This window comes from Ictalurus furcatus, chromosome 18, assembly GCF_023375685.1.
Source record: "Ictalurus furcatus strain D&B chromosome 18, Billie_1.0, whole genome shotgun sequence".
Taxonomy (NCBI): domain Eukaryota; kingdom Metazoa; phylum Chordata; class Actinopteri; order Siluriformes; family Ictaluridae; genus Ictalurus; species Ictalurus furcatus.
In genome coordinates, this window is record NC_071272.1 from 12,602,235 (window position 1) to 12,628,389 (window position 26,155).

General features: G+C 40.6%; 1 protein-coding gene across 5 annotated transcripts; it reads left to right on the forward strand.

Annotated features, from left to right (window-relative positions):
- The first annotated feature begins 122 nt into the window (after positions 1 to 122).
- Positions 123 to 25,587, forward strand: esrra (estrogen-related receptor alpha). Of its 5 annotated transcripts, XM_053649652.1 has the most exons (9): positions 123 to 570; positions 3,117 to 3,228; positions 3,515 to 3,590; positions 12,731 to 13,123; positions 13,703 to 13,819; positions 13,968 to 14,081; positions 17,322 to 17,489; positions 18,060 to 18,329; positions 21,234 to 25,587. In XM_053649652.1, exons 4-9 carry the CDS (start codon positions 12,736 to 12,738, stop codon positions 21,485 to 21,487), a joined length of 1,311 nt encoding a protein of 436 aa, XP_053505627.1. In that variant the 5' UTR covers positions 123 to 570; positions 3,117 to 3,228; positions 3,515 to 3,590; positions 12,731 to 12,735; the 3' UTR covers positions 21,488 to 25,587. The 5 variants fall into 5 exon arrangements, with proteins under 5 accessions (XP_053505627.1, XP_053505626.1, XP_053505625.1 ...); XM_053649651.1 differs by lacking the exon at positions 3,515 to 3,590 and having other exon boundaries at positions 21,234 to 25,586; XM_053649650.1 differs by lacking the exons at positions 123 to 570; positions 3,117 to 3,228; positions 3,515 to 3,590 and adding exons at positions 8,187 to 9,251; positions 9,648 to 9,853.
- Positions 25,588 to 26,155: the final 568 nt, after the last annotated feature.

Genomic DNA, 26,155 nt, shown 5'->3' on the forward strand with positions numbered 1-26,155 from the left:
TTCGGTTTCTGTCCGGCGTTGCGGCGTTGATGACGAAAACGGCGTGGAAAAGGACGTAACATAGAGAGGAGTGTGTGTGAGTGGGAGAGAGAGTGAGAGAGAGAGAGAGAGAGAACGAACGTGTGTGTGTGTGTGTGCGCGCGTGAGAGAGAGAGAGGGGGGGAACGGACGTAAGCAGGATCAGCGGAAGACAGGATTCAGGCTTCCAGTGGTAACCGAAAGCGCTTTATAAGCACCTCAGAAAGCCTTCCAGCGGACAAGCACTGGATTAAAAACACGTTCTCCTGGTCTGCACTGAAGATCTCGGGGTGTCATGTCAGATCTCTCTCGTGTATAGTCTGTAGTCTCCAGCTCCAATCCGAAAGCTGCTGTGAGGTTAAAGTTGATCCGCCACCCGGAGCCGCGTTCAATATATATCAGTTGTGTGTGAGTGTGTGAGAGTGTTTGTGTTCAGTAAAACCGGAGTGTGTTGTTGGAGGACAAGGCGACGATGTTGCGCGACTTGTGAGACTTGCTCCTTGTCACACAAATCGACTTCAGCAATATATCTATTTTTTCCTACAAATGCTGGTAAGTAGTCTATCAGAGATGCAGAAATAGCCTAATCTCGAGCGTAACTCCAATCTCACACTGAGCACGATCTGTCTAATGAACTATCCACTGCACCTATCTGATCATCTACTTTCATGGTGTCCAAGACATCACTAAGTTTACTTTGTAAATTATAGCCTATATAGAGTTTTATTTGCCATGTCAGATAGCAAAAGTCTTTCCTAACAATATGCCAGATGTTTGGGTTTTTTTCCCCCTTCCAGTAGTTGTGTATTGGTGGCACGGTGTGTAAAGTAAAGTAGGAAGTCCGCATAAGCTGGAGCAGTGTGTTGATCTGTGCTGACCTTGATCATGTTGTCCTAATCCTTAGTCCATAATAATGTGTACAGTTCCTTCCCACTACATCAGTCATTTCCCATTGGCCTTCAGTTTGCAGTCCGAAAATAAACCCAGACCCACGTCAGAGCCTCATGAGACAAACTGACATTCAGTGAAAAGTGTATCTTTGGTGTATAGTAATTGCAGAATTTGGCTGTATATTAATTAATTATAGTTTTATTCGTTCAGCATCTTCACGACACTCCAAAGTGCCACATGGTCCACTTTGACCTACTAAAACAGACTAATTCATTGCTTTACCAGTTTTTAAATAGTATTGGTTGTTCTTTTATAAAAAATGTCTACCTAATTCTGGAGTGTGCGGTCTTCCAAGTGCATTGCATATTATTTCCCGACGTTTACTTTACATGCTGGTTCAGGCCAAAAAGACTGGGATTGACATGGGAATCCTTGGTCTTAAGAAGTGGTAATCCAATTTTAGAAATTAACCTTTTGCCATTCACTTTGCAATGTCACCTTTTGAAATCTGCTTTGGCAGTTTTTGCTGTATGTTGTTACCCATGTGCTTTAGCCAAAAAACAAGAAGGCTAATAACCCTCGTTTCATATCTCTGCCCGTGAATTGGTTTTACACACTGGCCTTCAGATAAGGCAATCAGTCGATCTGTGACTTCATTGCATGTGTGTGATGTGAGAAGTTTAACAACACGTTTTTGTGAATATCTCGGTCTGATGGCTCGGACGTCTCCTTCACCTTGGGCATCATGCCACTTTTTCTCTTTATCCCTTGATAATGCTAGTGGGCTGTATTTCTCTGTGGTGTTCATTCCGTATGAAACAAAACTGCCTTCTGGAAACTAATCTCTTTGTCTGCGTCGCTGGGCATCACATGGCACATTCTGGCAAAGGCTTTGCCTTTATTTTATACCAGTGGCCTGATGTATAAAATATCATATTTTCAGTAATTCACTGACATTCAGTTATAAAGTTTTGGGCTGGTAATAGTCAGGCAAAGGCAACTTTATTAATTGATATTTCTCATATCAATAAGTTTAGCCTCTGTAACCACAACATTTTTAAATAAACATTACATTAGTTGCTTTTCATATATTATCGAAATAACAGTAAAAGTATGAAGGAATACTAAGTCGTTCATTAAATAGAAAGAAAAGCACAGATGGTTGTTGCAGGTCAAAGAGCAATCTGCCATTAACACCTCTGCATATCTCTTCTAAGATCCCTCACTGGGTCATTACTCGAAATTCACAAAGTTGAATACTTTTGTGCCTGACTTGAGTACTTAAGCTCCTTGATCTTAGCCTTGTTTGCAAGTGTTAAAAATGTGAATTTCATTTAATCATGCCTGTTTTGGTAAAACAAGCCTTTCAAGACTCTTTCATACAGTCACACTGAGTATTCTTACAAAGTTATTCTTACTTTGAATTAAATCTCATTTTAACATGTCATTTTTTTAGAATCATGACTGCATTTGTCAGCAACAAATTGCCCCAAATTGAAGTTTCCTATGGTAGAAATGTTTAACAAGTAGAAATATGTGCTTGTAGTTGAGTCCATACGTTATTGTTCCTCTTTTGTCTCACTTTCTTTGTGTTGTCAACGTCTATAATCTCGCTCTGTATCTCTTAAAGCTTGGTAAATTATCACCCAGGTGGAACTGTGTTTTTCTGCATGCGCATAGAGTGAGTTGCCTTGTCTGTCCTTCAAACCCTCATGTGACTTTGACCTTTGGAATGTGTTGGAGAAGGGGAGGGGGTATTGCGAGCAGAAATGGTGTGTGTGTGTGTGTGAGAGAGAGAGAGAGAGAGAGAGAGAGAGAGAAAGAGAAAGAAAGAAAGAAAGAAAGAAAGAAAGAAAGAGGGGGAAAAAAACTACTTTCCCCAACCGTCAGCATTTTTGGTCTAATGGTGTTGATGCACTGTGATTGACAGACAGACTATCTGTTAAAGCCTGAAAATCTAATTCAGCCCTGCATGTGGTATAAGGGCGCATACTGTATATATCCTGTGAAGTAGTCTTCTTTTTGAGTGATCTATGTCAGTGACAGAATACCTTACCTGAAAAAGTCAGACATTTAAGCATAATTTTGTTAAATGCTGTAGTAAATCCAAAGTATTTAGCTTACAAGCTTGATTCAGATCTAGCTTTTACAATTAATACAGCATGCCCATATGTAGTTACTCATACAGGGCTGTTTCTATTGTACAGTGTTCCTGATGGCTGGACAAATCTGACCCATCGTCACACAGCGGAAGAGAAAAGGAAGTGAGTGGACATTGGTCATAGCCCACGTGGTGCTGAACATAAAAGCAAAAAAAAGGTAGGGCATCTCTCCAAATAAATTCCAATCCACTAGACTTTTGAATGGGAATCTCTGATCTCCATGGATATGTATATATGATCTAAATCAGACTTAGTTTAAGGGATATTACACCCCAAAAAGGAATTTGTCCTGGTGGGTTCACATTAGGGCTGCAACTAACGATTATTTTCATAATCGTTTAATCAGACGATTATTTTTTCGATGAATCGTATGAGGTCAAACTTTAAATACCATTTTTTAATAAAATACACAAACTGAGTGTTGCACTCAGTTCTTTCCACAGGCACTGATGTCAGCTGAGGAGGTCTGGGATGCAGTTGGTGTTCCAGTTCATCAGAAACGTGGCCAGTGGGGTTGAGGTCAGGGATCTCTGCAGGCCACTCGAGTTCTTTCCCATCATCCTTGGCAAACCATGTATTCATGGACTTCGCTTTGTGCACAGCTGCATTATCACGAGGCCCTTAAATTTCCAACTAAGAGAAAGTTCATACTACAGCATACAAAGACATTCTAGACAGTCGTGTGCTTCTGACTATGTGGCAACAGATGGGGAAGAACCACGGGTGTGATGGTCAGGTGTCAACAAACTTTTTGCTATATAGTGTATATTTCACTTAATATTTCTGACCACATACACAGACTTTGATGTTTTGTGCATGTTGAGATGCTTTTCTGCACACAATAGTTGTAAAGAGTGGTTATTTAAGTTACTATACCCTTCCTCAGCTCAAGTATACAATTGGCCATATAATGTACTTGACTTGACCAGCCTTACAGCTGAGCGTCTAATATTTATTCAGAGCGGAAATGTACTGGCTATTTACTTGTTTGTTTGTTGAAATGACAAAAACAAACAAAACAAAACAAACAACAACGGGGGGAACCCTGTCAGGTTGTGTTTGTGAACTGCTCCTCCTCTCCTTCCTGAAGAATACATAATGAGTACAGCCCATGTGAGGGGAAAAAGTGAAGTTTACCATGACTTAACTCAGATACTAGATTTATGCGTTAAATTGGGTTTTCCTTGCTAAAATTACAAATAAGTGGCTACGAAACAAATAATCTGTGAGGAAACACGACGGCTAGAGTAAGGAAATCTAGTACGCTTTGCTGCTTTCAACAAGGTACAGGCGGTAAGTTAGCAATCCCACCGTGTATGCTAAGCTAACGTTGGCTAGCGCGAGTCTGCATGTTAACGGTAGCCTGTGTGGTGTTGCTACATTCTTAGTTTGGTAGGACACCAGTTTGGTTGTGGCTTTGAATATAAATCCGAAGAGTGGAATATTTAGGCATAGGAGCACTAAAACGAAGCTGTTTCGTGTAACATGCTGTGTTTGACTGATCTCAGATGACAGTGCTAACTTGCTAGCTAGCATAGGTTCAGAAAGGTGAATGAAAGACCTGAGCAAGTTATCACTCATATGTTAACTGTTATTTGGGTTAGTGGAAGTGACACTTCTATGGTGGTCGTTTGAACGTCTCTGGAGGTTATTCAGTGGAAACCTGGAGTACTGGGACGGACACACGCACTTGGTTTGCTGCGCTGTTTATTTGCATCAGGTCGTTTTTTAAAGCAGCAGCAGAGATTTTTTTTGTCATGCACCATTTGATCAACCGGCGCCTTCACAAGTCATGCACACTGAAATACGAGCGACGGTTAATGTGTTTTAATATGAATATAAATCACTTCAGACATGTGGTGTGATCGCCTGCCTTTCTGTGGTCTCGTTTTTAGCATGTAGTACTGAGGTTTCACTTTTTGCATACAGTGGCCCTTTCTATTGTAACCTCATGAACAAAATGTTAAGCACAAACGTGTCTTCATATTTATTTATCAGAGTTATAAGCTTTTTCTTCCAGAACTTTCTTCCCAGAGAACCAAAACGAATTATTGTGAACTTGTGATTTAGAGATCATATGACACATTCGATTCATAATACAAGTCAATATTTCACAATACCACTGAATCTGATGTCATATGATATCAATTCTTAGACAGTGATTCGATATTTGAAGCTACCGCTGAATCTGGTGCGATACGATTTGATTCAGTTTAGTAGCCTCTGATTGATATATGACCAACCTTGTTCAGAATCTTGGGTAGGCTTACTGTTAATTTGTGAATGATGATGACGTAGAGAGACCATTTTAAGTACCGGAGTTACAGGCAAATCACCTTGCTATTGACGCACCATATTAACAATTTTAATTTTGTTTAACAAACCATTTATCTGTGTTCTTTTTTTTTTTGTAAAAGAAATCGATTTATAATCCGTTCTAATTTATAGTTAGATTATAATTATGATCGTTGCCTTGATTAATTTCAGTCATTGCATTTTAAATTGATGCTTCGCTCCAAATCATCCGATTGTTACACCCATATCTTTAACTTCAAAGTTAAAGATATTACCCATATCTTTAATTTGAAAAAGAGTTCCGCAGACTCACTCGGCACTTATTTATTTTACGCACCATTCAAATAATAGGCTCATTATCTTTCCTATGTTGTTGTTGCTCTGCTATTAGGTGGTGGAGGCAATATGTTTTGTCCATGCGTTCATATCTGAAGACCAAGTGGTTGAATATTTGTAGGATTTATATAGAATGATCACCATATCAGCAGCATGAACGGATTCGATTTGGGAATTGTTCTTTAATATCTTCCTTCCTGTTTGTCGTACAAAGATCATACTTTAAATGGAAATCAAGGCCTATTTTCTGCCTATTGGTCTGTTAGTCAGTCCATCCTCTAGGACTGTCTATCTTGTACCTGTCTATCATCTTAGTCATTATAAGTGGGATGTAAATGTAGGATTTGTATGGACTTGTTGCCACCAGATGAATTGATTATATACTGGCATGGATTCAAACATGGTCAAGTTAAATTTTAATGGTATGTGAGGCATACAAACTTGTGACTTGTTTGTGGGAGAAGTATCTTGTCAGTGCCGTTGACATTGAGATCTTCTTGTTGTTCCAGAACTTTCCACCAGCAGAACAGGTCAGAGTAGCCGAGTTTGTAAAATTACGTTATTTAACACTGAAAAAGTGAATGGAAAATTCTGTACACAATTATAGCATTATTATTATCATATTTGACATTTAACCAACTGCTTACAGTCTTAATTTGTTATAAGAATACTGACAATACGTAGTGTCATACCGAATACTGTATGTGTGTGTGTGTATATGCAGTATCTCACAAAAGTGAGTACACCCCTCACATTTTTGTAAATATTTGATTATATCTTTTCATGCGACAACACTGAAGAAATGACACTTTGCTACAATGTAAAGTAGTGAGTGTACAGCTTGTGTAACAGTGTAAATTTGCTGTCCCCTCAAAATGACTCAACACACAGCCATTAATGTCTAAACCGCTGGCAACAAAGGTGAGTACACCCCTAAGTGAAAATGTCCAAATTGGGCCCAAAGTGTCAATATTTTGTGTGGCCACCATTATTTTCCAGCACTGCCTTAACCCTCTTGGGCATGGCGATCACCAGAGCTTCCCAAGTTGCCACTGGAGTCCTGTTCCACTCCTCCATGACGACATCACGGAGCTGGTGGATGTTAGAGACTTTGTGCTCCTCCACCTTCCATTTGAGGATGCCCCACAGATGCTCAATAAGGTTTAGGTTTGGAGACATGCTTGGCCAGTCCTTTAGCAAGGCAGTGGTCATCTTGGAGGTGTGTTTGGGGTCGTTATCATGCTGGAATACTGCCCTGCGTTCCAGTCTCCTAAGGAAGGGGGATCATGCTCTGCTTCAGTATGTCACAGTACATGTTGACATTCATGGTTCCCTCAATGAACTGTAGTTCCCCATTGCCGGCAGCACTCATGCAGCCCCAGACCATGACAATCCCACTACCATGCTTGACTGTAGGCAAGACACACTTGTCTTTGTACTCCTCACCTGGTTGCCGCCACATACGCTTGACACCATCTGAACCAAATAAGTTTATCTTGGTCTCATCAGACCACAGGACATGGTTCCAGTGATCCATGTCCTTAGTCTGCTAGTATTCAGCAAACTGTTTGCGGGCTTTCTTGTGCATCATCTTTAGAAGAGGCTTCCTTCTGGGATGACAGCCATGCAGACCAATTTGATGCAGTGTGCGGCGTATGGTCCGAGCACTGACAGGCTGACCCCCCACCCCCACCCCTTCAACCTCTGCAGCAATGCTGGCAGCTCTCATATGTCTATTTCCCAAAGACAACCTCTGGATATGACGCTGAGCACGTGCACTCAACTTCTTTGGTCGACCATGGCGAGGCCTGTTCTGAGTGGAACCTGTCCTGTTAAACTGCTGTTGCAGCTCACTGTCAGGGTCTTGGCAATCTTCTTATAGCCTAGGCCATCTTTATGTAGCGCAACAATTCTTTTTTTCAGATCCTCAGAGAGTTCTTTGCCATGAGGTGCCATGTTGAACTTCCAGTGACCAGTATGAGGGAGTGTGAGAGCGATGACACCAAATTTAACACACCAGCTCCCCATTCACACCGGAGGCCTTGTAACACTAACAAGTCACATGACACCAGGGAGGGAAAATGGCTAATTGGGCCCAATTTGGACATTTTCACTTAGGGGTGTACTCACTTTTGTTGCCAGTGGTTTAGACATTAATGGCCGTGTGTTGAGTTATTTTGAGGGGACAGCAAATTTACACTGTTACACAAGCTGTACACTCACTACTTTACATTGTAGCAAAGTGTCATTTCTTCAGTGTTGTCACATTAAAATATATAATCAAATATGTACAAAAATGTGAGGGGTGTACTCACTTTTGTGATATATATATATATATATATATATATATATATATATATATATATATATATATGTGTGTGTATATATATATATATATATATATATATGTGTGTGTGTGTATATATATATATATATATATATATATATATATATATATATATATATTAGTGTGTGTGTGTGTGTAGAATATATTGTCATAATGATCAATATTATGTGTTATACTGCCCAGCTCTACCCAAATCCGTGGTGTTAAAGCTCCTCAGATATGATAAGTCCTCACTTGTGTTGCATATTTAAAATGTTGATACATACTACACATTAATAGAAGGAAGTCCTGAGTGTGTTTGCACTTGTGTCCTATCATTACAATCAAAGAGTGTAGCATGCTTAGGCTGAGATGTGTGGAAAGGTGTAATGTAAAAGTTCACCAGATTGTGCAAGAGTTGGAACACAGACTGTGAGCATTGGGCCATAGTTACTCTCTGTACATCGCCCGGCGTACACTCCCGCCTCTCATTTGCATGGACTGCAGATGACATTGGAGACACCTGCTGTCAGTTCTTTTTCTCATCAAATTCCTACATGTCTTGCCATCATCTCTATATATCAGTGGTATGGTGAACACTTTGAGGTTAGGCTTTTCGTTGTTCTCCAAAATAAAGAAATTGTGCAATAAATGTCTGTATTAAAGGTACGAGAACAGCAAAGTTAACTGCTAGTAAGCCAGCATTATGGCCACAACTGCTCCTTATTCCACTTTACAGACTATTTACGGAGTTTTGTACTTTTCCAACCATCTCCAAAATCCTAGTTTAGAATGTCCAGTCTGCTTACGAAATCCCAAAATGCACTGCAGTAGGTTAGTGTTAAAATGATGTACCCAGGCTCCAGTGGTGCAACAGTCATGATCTCTAGTACCAATCCTGATGATGACATCCGTGGCCAGGAGCCTGGGAGCAAAATTGGCCATGCTCTCCTCTTCCTATCAAACGACACTAGCCAATTGTTGGCATCTGTTGGCTCATTTACAAATAAGAGGGCTGGTCGTGCTTTCCTTCATGCATGTTAAGCTGCCCTGTGACACAGCATGAGCAGCAGTTCAAAAAGATGCGGTTGTCTCTGAGGAAGGACATGTGAGCAATCACCTTCCTTGGTTGGTAGCTGTCATGTGATGGGGAAAGCTGTCCGGTGGGTCACCAAATTGTGAGAAAATGGGTACAATCCCCAAAACATGATGTACCCCAGCAGGTACAGAATACCTATAATGCATTTACAGATTTGTAGAGACTAGTAATAGGGCACCCTTTGGTATCATAGACACAAGTAAAATTTGTATTGCCTGAGCTATTCTGAGCTATTTATTTTGCAACTAGCTAAACCTGTTCGAGCATAAAAGAACCATTATGATTTTGGTCATTACTAACATTAGCCAAGTTGGCTAGCAAGTTCTTTGGCTAAAAGTTTCCAGGTAATAGTTTATCATTTTTTATATCTTTTCATAAGGGGGTAGCTTTTCGACCTCACAGCTCCAAGGTCTCTGGGTAGATCCTGAACTTGGGTTACTATCTGTGAAGGTGTTTCATATGTTCTTCCCCTGTCAGTGTGGATTCCTTTTGAGTTCTCCAGTTTCCTTCCACTGTGCAGGTAGGCTGGTTGGCTATGGCAGATTTCCTCGAGGTGTGTGAGTGAGGTGTGTGTGTGTGTGTGAGGTGAGTGAGTGAGTGATGCCCTGGCATCCTATCCGGGGTGAATTCATCCGCCTTGCACCCAGTGTTCCCTGGATAGGCTCCAGCTCCACCACAACCCTCACCAGGATAAAGCAGTTGCTGAAGATGGATTCATGAATAAATGTGCGTATGGAGACCATGATTGGTCCAAAGCAGTTATACCTATTTTGTGACCTCACAACCTGAGCTTAGTTTTGAGTTTAGGAGTATTTAGACAGTTGTCGTGAGGTGTGTTCCTCCTTGTCTTTCACTCTTAAACAACCGACTTAAAGAACCGACATTTGTATGTTTTTACATCCAGGTTTGCTCCTGACTAGAAGAACCTTTATTCCTTTTGAGTGTCATGTATGTGCAGTATCATCTGTTGTGTCAATCATTATGTCCAACTTTATCAGCTGTATCGGTAAGACAGGCAGTAAGAGGACACACTGATACACTCTGAAAAGAAGACTAGCCTGGGTTTACCAGCAATGTACTGTAATTAAGATTAGCAGTGCTTTGACATTGCAAAAGTATATCTATATACATATTGCATATCCTCAGAAGGGCCTGCTTTTTATTTTCATAGTCTTGACACCAGAAACAAGTGATATTGGTTTACGACTGCAGTGACTGTGGTCACATGATTATATGTATTATTAAATGTCTTGAAGTGGCCAAGAGTCTGCATCGTTCTCAGGCTCTGGAAAAGATGCAGCTAATAGCCTAATCCTACGGCCACCTGGGAGTCTACACAAATGTACAGTTGCAAATGCAATCAAAATTATTCAACCCCCATTGCAAATAAGGTTTGTTGTCAAAATTTACAGACTTTCAGCTGTTTGCAATGAACAGTTCAAACAAAAACAATTGAAATATTTCAACACAAGGAAAGCTTTAAGTGGTTTCCCCAAATTCAACTGAAAACTTCTAATGATTTCTCCAGTTTCAAAATTATTCAACCCCTTCATGGCAAGCATCTTTAGTACTTAATAGAGCACCCTTTTGCTGTTATGACCTGCTGTAAACGAGATGCATAGCCAGACACCAGCTTCTGCTGGCGTTCCTGAGGAATCTTAGCCCATTCCTCATGAGCAATGGCCTCCAGTTCAGTAATATTCTTGGGTTTGTGTGCTGCAACTGCCTTCTTCAAATCCCACCAGAGATTTTCTATGCGGTTCAAGTCAGGTGACTGTGATGGCCCTGTAGAATCTTCCAGGACGACTTCTGCAACCAAGCCTTGGTGGAATTTGAGGAATGCTTGGGATCATTGTCCTCTTGGAAGGTCCAATGACGCCCAAGCTTCAGCTTCCTCACAGACGGCATGACATTTTCTCCTAAGATTTCCTGATACTTCAATGAATCCATCTTGCCTTCCACACGCAGCAGGTTTCCAGTGCCAGAGGATGCAAAGCAGCCCCAGAGCATCACTGAGCTACCACCATACTTGACTGTGTACATTGTGTTCTTTCTTCATTCTTCTTCCTCCAGACATACCGCTGATTCATTGTGCCGAAAAGTTCCAGTTTTGTTTCATTGCTCCACAGAACAGAATCCCAAAACGTCTGTGGCTTATTTATATGATTTTGAGCTGGCTTTTTTTGTGCTTTTGGGTCAGTAGTGGTGAACGTCTTGGAGTTCTGGCATGGAAACCTGCTGCTTTTAGTACGTGCCTTACCGTGCTCACTGAAACCTCAGTGCCAGTTGCCACCAAGTCTTGCTTCAAGTCTTTTGCAGTCACTCGAGGGTTTTTCACAACCTGCCTTCTCAGAAATCTGGTGCAGTCTTTGATAACTTCCTTGTTCTGCCCCGTCCAGGTATTGAATACATTTTCTATCCTTAGCCAGTTCAGGTATTTCATGTGTTCTAGCTCAAGCACACCTGGTGCAACTAATGAAGCCCTTGATTAGTTGCATCAGGTGTGCTTGAGACAACACCTGTTTTGCATATTTGTGCTGTTGTGAGGGATTCTGTTCAGGGGGTTGAATAATTTTGAGACTGGAGAAATCATTCTAAGTTGCATTTTCAATAGAATTTGGGGAAACCACTTGAACTATTTCACTTGCTTTTGTTTTTGTTGATTTGTTCATTGCAGACAGCTGAAAGTCTGTAAATTTTTACAATAAACCTGATTTGCAATGGGGGTTGAATAATTTTGATTGCAGCTGTACTTCTGCCAATTTACCGTGGCGGCTGTTGTGATTAGCCTGTATCACAGCAATATTTCCTATTTGGCAATCAGATTGTCTTGTGTAATATCATGTTTTGTAATGTCTTAGCTAACGGTTTTGAAAGATCAGCACTTTCTGGGAAAAGGGGCCAATGAGTCCGAGGTTTCTGAGGAAGGACGAGCTGTGGATCCTCTAGTGTGCCTGGGAGACTGCCGGTCTCTGTCTGGCTTCTGTAGGATTGTATGTCCTCCTCACTAGATTAATGACCCTAATCTGGTAAAGGCTGAGGCCTCTGTGTTGGGGATTACGAGCCGACGTTTTGTATAGAATTCACTCTGTTCTGCACACATGCATCTAGCTTTCTAGGTTCCTGTCATGACAAAGTTGTATCATATGGTGGATATTTGATTGTATTTGCAAGCTTAATTTTTCTAACTGCACATTGTGCATTGTTGTGAATACTGCAGTTTGCTCAGACATGTATGATCCCTGTGGATTCTTTCACCAAAACTTCTAGCTTTCAAGGAATATTATTTATGGAGGATTTTATTAGATTTATATTTGCCATGATGCTTTTGTTTTCCTTTCTTTAAAAAAAACAACAATTTTCCTCCTGTTCTTGCTTCACCAAGTTAAATCAGCTTTAAATCATCTACCTTACAGTGTTTGTAGGATATATAACCAAAAAAACATCATCCTATTTCCCAATAACATGTTGGCTTCTGTTCACACGCAAGCCTTCCCAGTAATTTCCCAGGAATGGTAGAAGTCTCAACAATGTATCTGGACTTTAAGTACATATATCAATCTCACCCCCTCTTCCTGTCTCTTTCTGTTTTTCTCCCCACAGGTATCATGTCTTCCAGAGAGCGCCGCTCAGAGCTGCACATAAAAGCTGAGCCCAGCAGTCCGGAGGGCGGCGGCGGCGGTGGCGGGAGGACGAGCCCTGGTGGCGTCTCTTCTGATTCCTCTCACAGCGGAGGAGGAGGCGGCATACGGGGAGAAGGAGCAGTACGCTACTCCTCACCTGTATACAGCCCAGCACTGCGCTGCCACTTTAAGGAAGATGGAGCCGACGGTGCGGACGAGGGCTCCACAGGCAGCAGCGGGGGCCGCTGCAAATACGCCCTGAGCACCCTTCCTAAGAGGCTTTGCCTCGTATGTGGCGACGTGGCCTCCGGCTACCACTACGGTGTGGCCTCCTGCGAAGCCTGCAAAGCATTCTTCAAGCGAACTATCCAAGGTGAGCGCACCTGCCTGTCAGCAAGAAGAGAAAGAATAATAGTTTAGCTAATATAAATGGGAGCATGTTTGGAAATATAAACCATTTACTAAGGCTGTATTCACGCTAGGCATTTTTTTTTTTGGTACAGAATTTGCTGCCTGATGCATTTTTATTGCTGATATATACATTTTAAAAATGCATCTCAGGTGATGTGCACATTGTAACTACAACTGCTGTTACTACTTACTTCTGCCTTGTATCCGATTGCAAAAGTAAAAGTCTAAAAGAGCTTAGCTAGCTGCCTGTATTACTACTATTTATTATCTTATTATTATTAAAAACATTTATCAAGATTTAGCTTTATTATTTATCATGCAAATAGCACTTTTCTAAGCACTTCGCTCTAGCAGTAGTGTCTTTAAAACCCCCTATAGCTTCAAACTTTAGTATTCTGGTGGCTAAGGAGGGGGAAAAAAAATCTAGTACATCTGACCACAGCCTAAATTATAACTTGCCAGTACGTGTCAAGATAACTAATGAGCTAGAGCTGTATGAAAATGTAGTTTTTATTTTTATCCTTGTTCAACTCCTTCACAGGCAACATTGAGTACAGCTGTCCAGCGTCCAACGTGTGTGAGATCACCAAGAGACGCAGGAAGGCCTGCCAGGCATGTCGCTTTACAAAGTGTCTCAAAGTGGGCATGCTCAAAGAGGGTAAGAAACTGAACATAACGCAGCCTTTACATCAAACTGAATGTACTCTGCTCTGTTCTATTCTACTTTATTATTCTAGTCACTTTGACTTAGTACTGCTAGATGTTTTCACATAACTGTTGGTGTGTGTGTGTGTGCGCGCACACAGGAGTTCGTCTGGACCGGGTGAGAGGAGGGAGGCAAAAGTACAAGAGGCGGCCAGAAGTGGAGAATGCCATGTACCAGAGCACACCGATACCCGTCAAGAAAGAGGGGGAAAGAGGTAAATAATAAAAGATATTACACAGGTGGTTTACAGTATGAAAAACATTATCCATGTTTAGATGCGATGTTTAGATAGGACAGTAGCCAATCATGGCTGTCTGTAAGCTCATTTATGTGGAAGAGTGCACATAGAGCTGTCATATGATGGGGGGGGGATCGGGGGGGATTGGCAGGTGGCCAAAATTGAGGATAAATTGGGGGGTGGGGGGGATTGGCAGGTGGCCAAAATTGAGGATAAATTGGGGGGTGGGGGGGGGATTGGTAGGTGGCCAAAATTGAGGATAAATTTTGGGGGGGTGGCAGGTGGCCAAAATTGAGGATAAAAGGGGGAAATATCCCCTCCAAGAAATTGCTACTCTGTTGAAAATCACATGTACATACACTACCGGTCAAACCTTTGGACACACTTGACTGAAATGTTTCTCATGATCTTAAAAACCTTTTGATCTGAAGGTGTATGATTAAATGTTTGAAATCGGTGTTGTAGCCAAAAATATAATTGTGCCAACATATTCATTTGTCATAAGAAAACTAAAATATTATTTACCAAAAATTATTGTTTTTAAATGGATGACTTTGAGCGAAATATTCCGAAAAGCAGCTAATAAGTGTGCAGAATTGGTGAGAACTCCTTTAATACGGTTTAAAAATCATCCCAGGGGGATTTCTCAAGAAATTGGTTGAGAAAATGCCAAGAATACACTTCTGGAAATTCTAGGCAAAAAGGGTGTCTAAGATGCTGAAATATTAAATTATTTTGATTTATTTTGGATTTTTTATTGCACCATAATTCCCATAGTTCCATTTGTGTTATTCCAGAGTTTTGATGACTTTATTATTATTATTATTATTATTATTATTGTTGTTATAAAATGTGGAGAAAAATAATAAAGACTGAGTGTGTCTAAACTTTTGACTGGTAGTGTACAGCGAGGGGAAAAAAGTATTTGATCCCCTGCTGATTTTGTACGTTTGCCCACTGACAAAGAAATGATCATTCTATAATTTTAATGGTAGATTTATTTGAACAGTGAGAGACAGAATAACAACAAAAAAAATCCAGAAAAACGCATGTCAAAAATGTTATAAATTGATTTGCATTTTAATGAGGGAAATATGTATTTGACCCCTCTGCAAAACATGACTTAGTACTTGGTGGCAAAACCCTTGTTGGCAATCACAGAGGTCGGACGTTTCTTGTAGTTGGCCACCAGGTTTGCACACATCTCAGGAGGGATTTTGTCCCACTCCTCTTTGCAGATCTTCTCCAAGTCATTAAGATTTCGAGGCTGACGTTTGGCAACTCGAACCTTCAGCTCCCTCCACAGATTTTCTATGGGATTAAGGTCTGGAGACTGGCTAGGCCACTCCAGGACCTTAATGTGCTTCTTCTTGAGCCACTCCTTTGTTGCCTTGGCTGTGTGTTTTGGGTCATTGTCATGCTGGAATACCCATCCACGACCCATTTTCAATGCCCTGGCTCAGGGAAGGAGGTACTCACCCAAGATTTGACGGTACATGGCCCCGTCCATCGTCCCTTTGATGCGGTGAAGTTGTCCTGTCCCTTTAGCAGAAAAACACCCCCAAAGCATAATGTTTCCACCTCCATGTTTGATGGTGGGGATGGTGTTCTTGGGGTCATAGGCAGCATTCCTCCTCCTCCAAACACGGCCAGTTGAGTTGATGGCAAAGAGCTCCATTTTGGTCTCATCTGACCACAACACTTTCACCCAGTTGTCCTCTGAATCATTCAGATGTTCATTGGCAAACTTCAGACGGGCATGTGCATGTGCTTTCTTGAGCAGGGGGACCTTGCGGGCGCTGCAGGATTTCAGTCCTTCACGGTAAGTGTGTTACCAATTGTTTTCTTGGTGACTATGGTCCCAGCTGCCTTGAGATCATTGACAAGATCCTCCCGTGTAGTTCTGGGCTGATTCCTCACTGTTCTCATGATCATTGCAACTCCACGAGGTGAGATCTTGCATAGAGCCCCAGGCCGAGGGAGATTGACAGTTCTTTTGTGTTTCTTCCATTTGCGAATAATCGCACCAACTGTTGTCACCTTCTCACCAAGCTGCTTGTCAATGGTCTTGTAGCCCATTCCAGACTTGTGTAGGTCTACAATTTTGTCCCTGACATCCTTGGAGAGCTCTTTGGTCTTGGCCATGGTGGAGAGTTTGGAATCTGATTGATTGATTGCTTCTGTGGACAGGTGACTTTTATACAGGTAACAAGCTGAGATTAGGAGCACTCCCTTTAAGAGTGTGCTCCTAATCTCAGCTCGTTACCTGTATAAAAGACACCTGGGAGCCAGAAATCTTTCTGATTGAGAGGGGGTCAAATACTTATTTCCCTCATTAAAATGCAAATCAATTTATAAAATTTTTGACATGCGTTTTTCTGGATTTTCTTGTTGTTATTCTGTCTCTCACTGTTCAAATAAATCTACCATTAAAATTATAGACTGATCATTTCTTTGTCAGTGGGCAAACGTACAAAATCAGCAGGGGATCAAATACTTTTTTCCCTCACTGTATATAGTACATGTAATGCAGATCAAAAAAAATATCAAGGATGTTGGCCAAGTTGTCAATTGCATTACTGGTCTTAAATGATCGTTCTCCACAAAACATACTCTGAGCATTCTTATTAAACAAAAGGATGAGTCCGAATTCATTCCTGCGACGTTCTGTTTCAAGATATTTGCTGGCTGCCCTGAGTTTGACGACACTTTTCTTTAATACCTACAAAGACAAAGAAGATGAAAAATTGTGTCAAATCAACGGCATCCATTCAGTACCATTTTAATTTGTAAGTATTAAAAATGTATTAAAAAAAAATTTTAAAAATACATTAACATACCAACGATATCTCAGAAAAGTGTATCACGTAATCATTTATCACAATATTATATGGATGGATCACCCAGCCCTACTTATTGAGTTGTTTTTGTATCCACTGTGCATTGTAAAAACACAAACACACACACACGGAGTGTTTGCAAAAATTCTGGAAGTTGGGAGTGTGGAAGTTATTTACAAGGCAATTATTACGTTTGTTTTTAACATATTACTCGGCGATTTTGTGTACATAAAGATTAAATTAGGATCATTAACAGATTATTAGGGTGCATGTAAACATAGCTTTCATTTGTATTATTGCTAGTGTGTCTTGTTTTAAAATTGTTCGGTGTGTGTGTGTGTGTGTGTGTGTGTGTGTGTGTGTGTTTGTTTCCCAGGCTCCCCCAGCATCATTGTGTCACATCTGCTGGTAGCTGAGCCTGAGAAGCTCTTCGCCATGCCGGATCCACTGCAGCCTGACACGGCTCAGCGCACCCTCACCACGCTGTGTGACCTAGCTGACCGCGAGCTCGTCGTCATCATCGGCTGGGCCAAACATGTCCCCGGTGAGAAAGCACCCCTAAACGGAACAATGAAGCAGTGAAAGAATAGTCTAGATTTGAAGGTGCTGATAATCGGCTGGCGTTTCCTGAAGCTGTTAACAGACCAGCTGGAAAAGCAGTGTAATGGTAGAGAATGTGTCAGCCTGTTTCGATGGCCTCCCCTGCGGAGCGAACTGGAATGTCTTGAGCACTAGAGAGTGCTGAGTAATCACACACCTTGCTATGGAGAAACAGGTGCTTGGAGAAAAGAGACTTATAATTGAGAGAGTAGCTGGAGGTGGGGATGCAGTGTGTGGGAGGTTTTTTCACCTAATTGCCATCCAGGCCCAAGGCAAGCTTTCCAGGCTTTTCCCCTGCAAGGCATGAGTGAGTGCCCTGGCTTTTGTTAGTTCCTTGTTATTTTAAAGAGTGCTCTAAATTAGAGTGTACAGATGAAGCTCAGAATTCCAGGTTACAGATGTTTGATTCAAACAGTAATACCGTGCACATTTATTCTTATAGTCTCTCTCTCACACACACTCTCTCTCTCTCTCTCTCTCTCTCTCTCACTCTCCCTCTCTGTATGCCGTGCAGGATTTCTCTCTCTTTCTCTGGCTGACCAGATGTCTGTGCTGCAGTCTGTATGGTTGGAGGTGCTGGTACTAGGGGTGGCGTATCGCTCTCTGGGCTGTGAGGACGAGGTGGTGTTTGCTGAAGACTTTGTGCTAGACGAGGAGATGTCGCGTCTGGCTGGCTTGACCGAACTGAATGCTGCCATCTGCCAGTTGGCACGCCGCTTTAGGGCCCTGCAGCTGGAGCGCGAGGAGTTTGTCATGCTGAAGGCCATCGCTCTCACCAACTCAGGTGAGCAGCTTGATCACTTCCAGTCTTTACCAAGATAACAATGTGCGGATTCCGTATTTCACCCAGTTGACTCTTATAGATATTTCATTTTCTGTACAATAAGACTCAAAGCTAAAGGTGTGCATATGTAGGCTTTTTTTACTCTCATCCCATGTCTGGCATAAAATGCACTTCATTCATTCATCTTCAGTAACTGCTGTATCACGGTCAGGGTTGATTTGTTTTAAATTGTGTTCCTTTATCTTTTGGGAAGTAGGGAAAAAAAAAACTGAACTTCAGGCATGGGGAATTAAAAAAAGAACCATTTTCATGCCCATCTACTCTAAGACACAACCACCTAAGTTGTGTCAATTTGGACAAAAGATTTATGTTGCATCAAACATACCAGCTATTAGTGTAGACTTTACTATAGTCCTGTTCTTAATCCATCCATCAGGCATGAAAAATATGTCTGTAAATATACCCAGAAGAAGAAGACTAAGGATGCAGTTAGTAATGACTAGCAGTAGTGCACATTATGCAGCTACTTAATCTATAAGTAAAATATGATTTCAAGTTCTCAGTTGGAAATTTGAAAACAATGGGGCCAATACTTTCATGTTGGTGAAAATAGAATATAGGGTGGCCATGTCACATTAAAATATGAAAGAAAGAAAGAAAAAACCTCACTGAAGATCAAATTCTGTTCAATGTCATTTTGTTATACTCGATGTGAAGAGCCTACATTAAATACGAAGCAATGTTTTGATTGAAGCCGTAAAATTTTACACTTAAGAAAGAACACTAGGTATCAGTGATGATAAATAATTAAAAATTAATGATTTTCATCACTTCAAGAAAGCAACCTGCTGTGATTTGTGCAAACGTTATAACGAACATATCACTTTGTTATATAAGACTAGATGTCAAAATAATCTTGTATCCTGCAGAATATGGTAATCGCTACTAGTGCAGCAGGTTATGGCCCTGTTATGACTCATCCTGCTATTATTTCCTCAGAGCTGTAGTGTGGAAGAATAGTCAGCCATTTTGTTTCATGAACTGTACCCACACCAATCCTGCTTTTGTAAGTGTATTGTAAAGAACATAGCTGCCCACTGAATATGTTGCCTCCAGCAGGTAGAACACAAGTGACCTGCACAGCATCGGTTACTGTAAACAGTCTGCTAAAACCCCCCATCCCCCCATCCTCAGAGCCTCTCTATTTGTTATGCAAATACTACAAGTCAGACGTGATCGCCATCGATTTTAAAAGCACACCTCTGATCTTTCACCACCGGATGTGTTGGTACACGTATTAGCAAGCCCCTATTGTGCAAGTCAAATCTGGTTCCAGCAGATTTTTCTAATTATCAGCCAATTTCAAATTTACTGTTTATCTCTAAAATCATGGAAAAGGTTGTTGCCACTCAACATTTCTAGCTCACAATAATCAATATGACGTATTTCAATCTGGTTTCCGCCTACATCACCGCACTGAAACTGCTCTAGTAAAAGTTGTTGGTGATCTTTCCTTTTTCTTATTACTCGACCTCAGCTCAGCTTTTGACACAGTCTGCCACAAACTATTACTCTCTCGCCTTTCTGAGATTAGTATCTTAAGAGCTGCATTATCCTGGTTCTCATCCTATCTCAAGGATAGGCAGTACTACATCTCGATGCGCAATAATAAATCCCCCTGTCCCACTCAAACAAGATGTTCCTCAGGGTTCAGTTCTCGGTCCTTTATTATTTACATTATGCCGCTTGGGCAAATTATCCGTTGACACGGCATTAACTATCATGGCTACGCTGACGATATTCAAATATATACAGCTTGTCGGCCAGACTCTAGTCACCAGACTGCCTCATTATCCTTGTGTATTAATGAATTGAAGGGCTGGTCAAATTCCAACATTATCAGGTTGAACTTGAGTAAAACTGAGATAATAATTGCTGGCCCCTCAACTCTAAATAGAAATTTAACTGTCCCATTGATAATACTTCAATTTTTCCATCTGCCACAGTAAAAAACTTGGGTATCATTCTTGACCTTCCATTAACCCTAGATGCATATATTAGCACACTGTCTAAAGCAGCATCCTTCCAACTTCGCCGTATCGCCCAACTCCGTCCCTAATGTTAGCCAGAAAGATGCTGAGTCATTAGTGCATGCTTTTATTCCATCTCACATTGACTATTGTAATGCCCTCAAAATTGTGCTGCGAGAGTACTAACTTGCACTAAACGATCTGCACATATCACTCCCATCCTATATAACCTTCACTGGCTACCTGTTGCATCGCGTATTGTGTATATATAATTATCTTGTTTAAAGTTAAGTCACTCCATGGTCTTGCTCCTTCCTACATTTCTGAGTTACTCTCTCCCTGTATTCCCACTCGCTCACTCCGATCTTCTGCGTGCAAACTTCTCCTTGTTCCCAGATTTCGCCTTTCATCAATGGGCGGCAGGTCTTTTTCTGTTGTGACACCTGAGCTATGGAACTCGCTCCCCCTGGCAATTCGGACAACTCCCTCTATCTCAGAATTCAAATCTCGGCTCAAAACCCATTTGTTCACCCAATATTATCAGTCATAATTTGTATCTGCTTCATGTAATACTAATTGTCTGTCCCTTGTTATGGTTTTGAATGTTGTAATATTTATTATAACTATATAACTGTATTGTTTCTTGCTCTGGACTCAGCAAATTTCCATTTGTCCTAATGACTCATATGTTTGACTGTTGTACTGTATTGTTATTGTCTTTTACTATGAAGCATCATTGAGCCTTGTAAAGGCACTATACAAATTAAACATTATTATTATTATTATTATTATTATTATTATTAAGTCTGGTTCGGTTGGTAGCTCACACCTACCAGTCTCACTCACTCTTTCTCTGCCTCTCTCCCTGTCTCAGACTCAGTCTACATAGAGGACATTGAGGCCGTGCAGAAGCTGAGGGATCTTCTGCATCAGGCTCTGTTAGAGCTGGTGGTGCAGCAGCGTCCGGAAGACCCGCAGCGTGCCGGCCGCCTTCTCCTCACGCTGCCCCTCCTCCGGCAAACAGCCAACCGCGCACTCACCACTTTCTACAGTATCAAGACCCGTGGAGGTGTGCCCATGCATAAACTCTTCCTGGAAATGCTGGAAGCCATGATGGACTCCCCCTAGCGTGAGGTACACAACAAGGTGAACAACAGGACACGTCAGCAAAAAAAGAGAGGAAAAATTTAATCCCCCCCAAAAAAGATGAAGGTTTTTTTAAAAAATAAAAATCTTTTTCAAAAAACAAGTGCAGTAACCAAAAGGCAAGTTAAAAGTCCCTTCAAATATCATTCATAATGTGAAAGCTTTGACATCGAGCAGCAAGACAGGTGATCCCTCATTCGTTGATTGGACTTCTTCACATCACAATATTCACTCGCTTGTTGGAATCATTTACCCAAAAGATACAAGGATATCAGAGTTGATCAGAGTTATTATCACACACACAGTTTCCTATAGATTGCTTTAACAAATGGGACTTTCCATCAGCGTAATGTTTCGGGGCTACAGCGTTGCAATGAGTTGAAGTTCAGTTACTGCTGTATGAAATCTCCTTCGCCTGTAGCGCCCCCTTGTGAAATTATAGCAAAGCCATATGAAACACCACACAAATCCAGTAATCCATTAGGTGACCTCGTAAAGAGCCATGTTTAACCTTTGTCCCACTTGTGTGTGTGTGTGTGTGTGTGTGTGTGTGTGTGTGTGTGGACCATTTCATGTACAAGTACTTGCTATAACCTGTAGGTACTATCTTGATTTACCCAGATAGTTTTGTGGTTTAAATTGAAATATGCAAGACATGTACAGGAATGTTAGCCCTACAGGGTGAACAGGGGGAGGTAGTAATTTAGGAGTTACATATGACAGGAGCAGAAATATACTGTAGTACATGCTATTACATGCAATATATTTTAAAGCAATATGTATCAAAAGTTCAAGTCATGTATTTTTCTGTAGAGGGGGGGCACTGTTGAGCCAAGCCTTTTGTTCCGTTCAAGCTCTGTAATGTAGTGGTACACCAAGGGAACGCTGTCAAATAGGACACCATTCTTCTTTACACAGTAATGCACTCTTTATATTTTAGGAGTCATTTCCACAGAGTGAACGGCTAGAGACTCTTGAACTTTGTACATGCGTTTGTGTGTGTGTGCGAGTGCACAGATGCATTGGTGCATTTAGTTCAGGGTAAAAGAGCCACCTCAAGCCCTGTAGGCCAGCTGGCTCTGTACACGGAGTCTGCTGCTGTGCTGTGGAAAGACGTTTTATAATCTGCCTGAAAGGAATTGAGCACGAACTCCTGCTCAAAAAAAAAAGAAGCTAAAGCTCAAAGCTTCACCTGATGTCACAAGCTCTTCACGTGACCAATACAATATTATACACTGGGAGCAGAGACAGGAGACGGCACCGAGACTGATCATAGCTGTTGGTATTATGCCTCTGCACTCTGAATCCTCCCTCTAAAAGACTTGAGAAGGAGCTGATCCAGGATAAAGGATGGAGTGAAACTTGAATCCTCATGACCGACGTGGATGCAGCGCGTGGCCCTCGTTGGTCATGCGCCGTACGACTTTCACTGTATGAGAGTAACACTTGGTACAACATGAAGAGCCTCACAATATGATGTAAAAAAAAAAAAAACCCAATAATAATAATCCCTCACAGCCCTTGACCATTCTTGTAACTTTTTATCGACATTGTGTTGGTCACTGCTGTTTCCGTGTCGTTTTTGGGTGTTTGTTTTGCAGACATTTGTCTGGTATTATATGCAATCATTTTCAGAGCCCTACAACTCTGCTACCTTTTTTTTTATTATTATTATTATTATTATTATTATTATTTTTATTTTATTATTTTTTTTGTGCATTTTTGAAAAACTCAACAGTAGGAAGAAAAGCCAACTGCTGTCCAGGCCAAGGCAGAATAAATAAGAAAATCAAACCACTAAAAAAACAAAAAAAAAAGTTTCAGACCTCTGAGATTACAGTGTGTCTTCAGGGTGCTTTTCACTGTACGTTTGTAGTAACGATTATGTGTGTAAAAGTTACGCTTGCATCCCATACGCAGGTAATTCCCAATTCTAGGCTGTGATTGAATTTTTCTTAGATAATTTCCAATTAATTTAAGTTTATCTTCTTGTAGGAATCCCTCAGCCCAAAATGCCATGGGAATTTCTGATCCTCGAGTATGATCTCTCTTTTCTTCTTTGTGGTTTGTCAAAGTTTGACTGACTTGAAACATAGACGTTCCGTATATTACATGTCCTCAAGCTTGGTACTAAAATAAAGCAATCTGGTTGAATGTTGTAAAATATTACTTTTACTGTTGTTGTGTTGTTTTTTTTGTTGGGTTTTTTTTTTTGCCTTTCTTTACAGTTTTTTTTTTTCTCCAACATTTTGTTTTTTTCAGTGAGTGATAACAGCTGAAGAATAACGAAAGCCAGGGAAAGATATGTTAATATATTTGAATGTGACTTAGTAATAATAGTGTTGCAGATTTCAGGCAATCAATATGTAGTGTTGAGTTATTTTCCTCCATTTACTGTCAAGTTCTAGCATGCAGTCAGTCCTGCTGTCAGTTTTCAGTTGAAGCTATCTTAATCTAATCAACACTAAAATACTTTTGGGTTAGTTTCATATCTAAGTTTCCTATAAGTCTTTTCCTCTTTTGTATACAGAGATAAACACACCTCTGTTCCTGGTCACGTTGCAGAATGTGTACAAAACTATAGATGTCTGGGTCCATTCAAAGAAAGCTGTAAACAATGTCAATGTTTATGTGAATAATAATAATATTAGCAAATATAATTCTATTACATTAGTGTTTTCATCAATTATCAACATTGTATGATGCCATTTTGTAATTGTCGACGTTAGATGAGATTTTGGGACATCCATCAGTGGGACACATCATTTAGAAATAAAAAAAAAAGTCACGGGTAGCTGTTAGTGTGTCTGTGTATATTTATGTAAATGAGCAATACCAGAATTTACCAAAACTCTGTTTTGACCTTTCTCTGTATAGTGACCTACTGTAAATCAAACCTCAGCAGTAATAACAGTGTTAAAAATCCACAGAAATGATACAGCTTATAGAACAAATCAATGTTTGTATTTTAAAATATTGTATTTAAAAGATTCAATTCTATTTTTTACTCAATTTGCTGATGTTTATTAATATTATTTGGTTGTTTTTATTTTCTGTGGGTTTTAGTATAATGATTGTGGATGTCTCGGTGTGCTGTTTTGTTTTTATTTTTCTTCTTTTTTTTTTCTTTTTCGTAAAGCTAAATGGTTCTGCAGTAGTGACTCTTTCAGCAATTTGTTCATATTGAATCACTGTGATTTAAAAGGCAAACACTAAAACACCACAGGAACTTAGGGGTACTTCAAGATATTGTCGGTGTCATGTGTTTTGTAATAAATTAACACGCGTCAGAATTTGCCATTTGGTCTGTCTTTTATGATCTTGTTTTTTTTCTGTAAAAATGTGTGTGTGTGTGTGTGTGTGTGTGTGTGTGTGTGTGTGTGTGTGTGTGGATTGTAATTGTGCATTCAACATGGGAATGTGGTAATGTGCAATACATTCCCTGTTCTAGTGGGTGAAGTTGTAAGAACACTGTTGCGGTATAGACATCCAGCTAGCTAATGACATTTTAAAAAATAATTTATAAATACAAACAATGTAAAGGCACAATTATTGTGTAAACAATAGAAAACCAGGACAAGCAATCTTTTTCTCAGATGCGTTGGTAAATAGATCAATGCAGGAAAAACATGGGGCCTGGCCTTCAGATCAAGTTTTTGGTGATGGCAAGACAATGACCCCGCTCTTGACAATTTCTAACAATTGGCACAACACAATTCATATGAAAACTTCTAGGATTAATGTTAAGGTTGGTGCTGGGTTAATGGTTCTAACTTAATTGCAATGAAATTGAATGAAACCTAAATACATAGCTTTTGCTTACTTTGCTTACTATTCATACACAATGTTTTAATGGTATCCATTAAAACACACAGTACTAACATTCATTTCGTTGAGAACGGTGCATTGACAGACAGCTCGCATCAACGCTTGCTGATACTTAAAAATTGATTACAAATAAACTTACTCTCTGTTGTCCGTTTACAAATTTGCCAGAGTTTAACTTTTGATGGAACATGAAAAAAATAGCCCATCCCTCACTCTTACCTGTTCATACCTTTTCATGACAGTTTGCCTGAGTTAATTCTTACAAGTTTTAAATGTGCAATAATGCAAAAAAAACAAAAAAACAAAAAAACCTGTTTTTTGTGAGGAGTCAAAATATGAGGTACTAATGCTATTCTGACCCTTTGAAACCTCCAAAGCAGACCACTAGTGGCACTGTATAGTGCACCATAGGATAAATTATGTCCCTGAAGTATGTGCATCACCTGTTCCTCCTGGTTTTCGGGCAAGGGGTGACCTGGTGATCAGGTCCTGCTGTGTGTCACCACAGATGACAATGACCCCACAAAAACTTGGTGAGCAAAGAAAAGATAAACAGATCAGTGACATTGAATGGCAGAAATAAATTGAAAGAGAGTACTGTATATACTGTATTTGAGGGGAGCATGGTGGCTTAATGTGTGGCACGTTTGCCTTGCATCAAAGACATGCATTGTAGGTTGACTGGCATTTCCAAATTGTGTGAATGTGCCCTGCTATGAATTGACACTGCATCCAGGGTGTCCACCGCCTTCTGCCCTGAGGTCCCTGGACTAGCCTCCACCTTCCCCGTGACCCTGTGTAGGACAAGCGGTACACAAAATG

Bases quoted from the DNA above. Each gene is read 5' to 3' on its own strand.
- esrra (XM_053649649.1), top strand. The intron at 13,124-13,702 runs GTGAGCGCACCT...ACTCCTTCACAG, and splicing joins CTTCAAGCGAACTATCCAAG to GCAACATTGAGTACAGCTGT. The intron at 13,820-13,967 runs GTAAGAAACTGA...GCGCGCACACAG, and splicing joins AGTGGGCATGCTCAAAGAGG to GAGTTCGTCTGGACCGGGTG.